At 42.0% G+C, this 5,356-nt stretch overlaps 1 protein-coding gene across 1 annotated transcript; it reads left to right on the top strand.

The window, feature by feature from the left end:
- The first annotated feature begins 569 nt into the window (after window positions 1–569).
- On the top strand, window positions 570–2,679 carry LOC135604904 (subtilisin-like protease). Its single transcript, XM_065094553.1, has one exon. The coding sequence runs from the start codon at window positions 628–630 to the stop codon at window positions 2,596–2,598; it is 1,971 nt and encodes a 656-aa protein (XP_064950625.1). The 5' UTR covers window positions 570–627; the 3' UTR covers window positions 2,599–2,679.
- Window positions 2,680–5,356: the final 2,677 nt, after the last annotated feature.

The following is a 5,356-nucleotide window of genomic DNA, read 5'->3' as shown; positions in this document are numbered from 1 at the left end:
AAAACAACAACAAGTTGTATCAGAATGAGAACAGGGAATTCGCCATGTTATGAAGGTTTTTTTGTATTCATTCAGCCAAATGGAGTTGACATTTAAATCAATTCTTACCATCTCCACTGGGCAATAAAGGTCCCTCCAGAATCATCCATGATTACACTCTATTTACACCAGCATTATGATACTTAATTTTATATGTAGAGAATAAGACTGAAAAAGGAAATTTGCCCCCATAATCATTCGCAAGAATTACCACATTTTGATCACAAAATATCATGAGATGATTACTTTCCATCCATACGTTAATATTTTTCTATACATATATCAGCTTAAGCTACAGGCTCGGCGGCATCCCTCCACAGTGAGACCAACAAGGGGAGGTCCTCCTTCTCTCGTATTGCTTCCCTCAGCATGGAGACCTTTGGTGCACCAACGGTTTCTGTGGTCCTCCTTGCTCTCCTTTCAATCTTGACGAATCCCTTGGCTGCCTTCGGTCGTCAGACTCCAAATCATGATACCCACCAGCGACGGACTTACATTATCCAACTCAGAAAGCCAGCTGCGAGCTTGGATGAACAGAATCTCAACATATGGTACGAGTCCTTCCTGCCGGAGTCCGACGGCAGCTCCATGCGATTGCTTCACTCCTACAGTGAGGTCTTCAGCGGATTCGCCGCAGAGCTGACGGAGGAGGAGGTGAAGAACATGGAGAAGAAGGAGGGCTTCCTGCGCGCGCACCCGGATCGTGTGGTGCCTCTTCTCACCACGCACACCCCCGCCTTCCTTGGTCTTAAACAAAACCAAGGATTGTGGAAGGCTTCCAACCTCGGCAAGGGGGTTATCATTGGAGTCTTGGATACCGGTTTGACGCCCAGTCACTCTTCTTTCGACGATGAAGGGATGCCGCCGCCGCCTGCCAAATGGAAAGGCTCCTGCAGCTTCGAGAGCGGCTGCAACAACAAGCTCATTGGTGCCAAGGACATGATCAGCGGTGGTTCTTCGAGTTCGCCCACCGACGAAGAAGGGCATGGAACCCACACTGCAAGCACCGCCGCTGGTAACTTTGCGCGCAACGCGAGCGCATTTGGATTAGGCGGTGGCACTGCGGCCGGCATGGCACCGCATGCTCACCTCGCCATCTACAAGGTGTGCAGCTCCCAAGGATGCTCCCTTGCAGATGTCCTATCTGGCATCGACGCTGGCGTTAAAGATGGCGCGGACGTGCTCTCCCTCTCTCTAGGCGGCTCTTCGTTGTCACTTGCTGAGGACCCTCTCGCCATCGGTTCCTTTGGTGCGACTGAGAAAGGGGTTTTTGTCAGCTGTGCCGGGGGTAACAGTGGACCATCTCAGAGTTCCGTCTCCAATGAGGCGCCTTGGATCCTTACAGTGGCCGCAAGTACTACTGACAGAAGTTTCAGAGCCTCCATTGAGCTCGGCGACGGTCATAGTGTCAACGGCGAATCTCTCGACCAGTTAGAAGCCCTTTCTGAAACCTCGCTTCCTTTATACTTCTCCCAAGATTCACCTGACTGCGGTTCCATAAGCGGCGATGCCAGCGGGAAGGTGGTCGTCTGCAAGGCCGGCCAGTCGCCGGCAGATTTGGCCACCCGTGTTAAGGATAGTGGTGGTGTTGCCCTGATATACATCACCGATGCCAGCCAAGGGTCCACCAAACTTGTCCGTCGAGTGGAGTTCCCTGCCGCTTTTGTTTCCGACAAGGACGGCGCGTCAATTATATCGTATGCAACTTCGACGTCCAATCCCACAGCATCAATCTCGTTCGGTGGCGCGGTTCTTGGAGCTTCAGCCCCCTCCGTGGCTTTCTTCTCCTCTCGGGGCCCTTCTTTGGCGTGCCCGTCCATCATAAAGCCCGACATTTCTGGACCTGGCGTCAACATTCTTGCTGCGTGGTTGGACTCTGAAGGTACAGGTGAAAGTAATTATAACATCATTTCTGGTACGTCCATGGCAACTCCTCATCTCAGTGGTGTTGCTGCGCTCATAAAAAGTGTGCACCCCAAGTGGTCGCCTGCGGCCATCAAGTCGGCCATCATCACCACCTCTGACGATAAAATCGCATCTGGGAAACCGATCCGAGATCAACAAGAGGAACCCGCGAGCTTCTTTGCAATGGGCGCTGGACATGTCAACCCATCCAAAGCCGTTGATCCGGGGCTCATCTACGACCTCAATACCGATGACTATATTGCTTACATCTGTGGCAAGTTCGGAGACTCCGGTGCAAGTGTTATAGTTCGTGACAGATCCGTAAACTGTGATAATGTCAAGAACATCACGGAAGCAAATCTCAACTATCCCTCCATTTTTGTTGCCCTACAGAGTGGGAGCAGCGTGACTGTGAAGAGAACGGTCACCAATGTGGGGGCCGCAACCTCAAGCTATAAGGTACAAGTCAACGTGCCCAAGTCCGTGTCTGTCACTGTTACTCCTCAAACCCTCAAGTTCTCCAAGGTGGAGGAGAAGAAAAGTTTCACTGTGACCGTAAAGTTGACCGGCAGTTCGAGCTCTGTTGAAGGAAATCTGAAGTGGATTTCGGATAAGCATGTGGTGAGAAGCCCCATCGTCGTCTCCTCGTCTTGATTCCATTCACGATTAGCAAGTTTATGATTTGCTACAAGAAAGAAATTGTTTATGTGCAACTAAGTCATCGTGTATTCCTTGTGATGCAACAATATTAACTTAAATAAAAGATGTGATGCCTTTTTTTCTAGAAAAAAATTATAGCCCTTGCAAGATGGTACAAGAAATTGTTTATGTGCAAGTGATGGTGTATTCCTTGTGATACAAGGATATGAAATTAAATAAAACGATATGATACCTTTGATTTCTCTATTTCTCTCTTTTTTTTTCTCCAAAGAAAATAAGTGTTATATAAATTCAAAAAAGTGCTATATTAATTCAGCCTCATTGACTCCCTCTCATAACTTTTCTAAAAAAAAATGAATCCGAGTTATAGAGAAAAGAGGATGATCCCCCTCTCCTTCCCTTTTGTTTGAAATCTCATCTTCCTTATCACTCCCTCGTCGTCATCTCTCTGCATCATTTATGCCTCCTTTTTCTTCCGGGATCAGTTTCTCTATTGGTATTCATTTCTTGGAAACTAGGAGGTCTCTGTCTCAAATATTCTGTCTCTCACTAAAGATTAGAAAATCGATGGTTGGTTCCTCTTCTAAAATCTCAATAAAAACTATATCTGCTTTGTCTTAGGATAGCCTATTTGGGGGGGCACAAGGCTTGGGTAAGGGAAAAGAACTGACAATGGAGGAGGTGACACCTTAGAAAATTTAAGATTCTATTATAGAGTCCATAGATCTTGATCCTGAAATGATTACATCCCTCCTTAGAGTTTAAAGCATATTATTCCAAAATTATGGAATCTAGAGTCAGGTTTCTAATGGATCTCGTAATTGATTTTTTTTATTTTTTTTCTTCAAAAATAAAGATGTCTAAGGTTTCGATGGGAGGTCTGTGGTTTGTGAGACGACAAGTCTCTCTCTTATTCCTTAGAAACCCCTATTCCAACCCCTTGAGGAGAGGATTAATTCTATACTAATTTAATTATAATTTTTTGATCTTCCTATCGAACTCCTTCTGCTTTATATTTTAAAAATTATTATATCTAAAGTGGATAAACTCTTAAAAATTGATTAGGTTATTTTGTGTAAATCTAGGAGTAGGTTTGCCAAAGTATGTGTTACTTGACATTATCAAACCACTTCCGCATGGTGTGTGGGTGAGGGTGGGAAATAACTATTTCTTTTTGTCTATAGCCTTTGAACGTATACCTAATATCTACTTTAAGTGTGGTAGAATGAAACACCAAATGATGATTGCCAAATTTCTTATCTGGAAAAAGGGTAGGAGATGAGGTGTGAGTTGTTATCCAGGATTTCTAGGTACCTATTCAAGAAAAAGATAAACTTATTTATGGGCCATGAATCTGGGTTCAATGGATGCCCAAGTGAAAGATGGTCAAACTTAATCAATACAATCTTATTGAGTCGAGGCCTAAGCTAAGCATTGGTTTGGATTTGTATGGGAAGGAGGGCATGTTGTAATCAGACCTAATTCAATCAGATGGTAACCTTGTGATAGAATGTAATCTTGGTAAGATAATTTCTTGATTTCATCCTCGAGATCTAATTTGAGATGTCAATCTTGATAATTAATAACTATTAGATCGTAGGATATCAAAACTCTATGTTCTCCCCTTGATAAGGATTCTTCGAGAAATCCACCTAAAGGGGTATCAAGTTTTTGTAATACTTCTTTTGTGCCACTTGGCTTTTCTCCTTTTTCCAATACCTCTATAATACTACTAGCAAATAGGGCATCTAACGTCTCTTCTAAGTGTGTTACATGTGACGATTGTTTATCATCATCTTCTTCTTTTAAGACATCAAATCCCTTTGCATCTTTATGAAGTGAGGCAATGAAAATTTCTTGCCAACTATCGGGCAAGATAGGGAAGAGCTAGCAAGGAGGATAAAAATAGGAGGTTCTTGAAATAGATGGAGAAGAGCTAGCAAGGAGGTTTCTTACCAGCTATTGAGCGCTCACGAGAAATTTTGGTGGCATAAAATCTTGCGATGATTTGTAAGATGTCTTAAACCCTTAATATTAGAATTTAAGGAGAAGGTTAGTATACCTAATTACCTTTTGCCATTTATGCAAATACTATTCTGGGTTTATGTTAAAGTTTGTAGAGATTTTTTTCATCTATGGATTTTTCTTCGATTCCATAGATTACTTGTGGGGATATGAATATTGTTTCTTCTGCTGAAGATAAAAAAGATGGTCATCCATTTGTATTCTTTCAATTAGTTTTGGATTTCTAATCATTTATTATTGATAATGGCCTTATGAACTACGATTTTATAGGAAATCATTTTACAAGATGCAATACTATGTTTGGATATGGTAGAATTTTAAATTGTCTAGAGAGAGTTTTCCAGAACGATTATTTTCTTTCAGTATATAATCATATTTTGGCTAGACATCTAGTGAAATGTATCTCAGATTATTCCCCATTGCTTCTTAACTTATCACATAAAGATAATAAGACTATGACAGTAGAGTGTTTAGAATTTGAGCCTTCTTAGACTTACATTCCAGAAGTCTTTGATATTGTGCAATATGTTATTAATAGGGGATTGTTAGTTATTGATTTAATAATTATTTTTCATGGTTAATTTTTTACTATTTAGCATAAGACGGTGTTTAGGGCTAATCTTAGAAGTAAAAAATCTAGATGAGCAAATAAAAATTAATAGTCTCTCTACTATAGAAGATAAAGAAAGTAATAGAAACTTTACATACTCTAATTGGGTTAACTTTA

Source organism: Musa acuminata, chromosome BXJ2-2 (assembly GCF_036884655.1).
Source record: "Musa acuminata AAA Group cultivar baxijiao chromosome BXJ2-2, Cavendish_Baxijiao_AAA, whole genome shotgun sequence".
In the NCBI taxonomy this organism is placed as follows: Eukaryota; Viridiplantae; Streptophyta; class Magnoliopsida; order Zingiberales; family Musaceae; genus Musa; species Musa acuminata.
The sequence above is the reverse complement of the archived record's forward strand: the minus strand, read 5'-3'. Positions and strand labels throughout refer to the sequence as shown.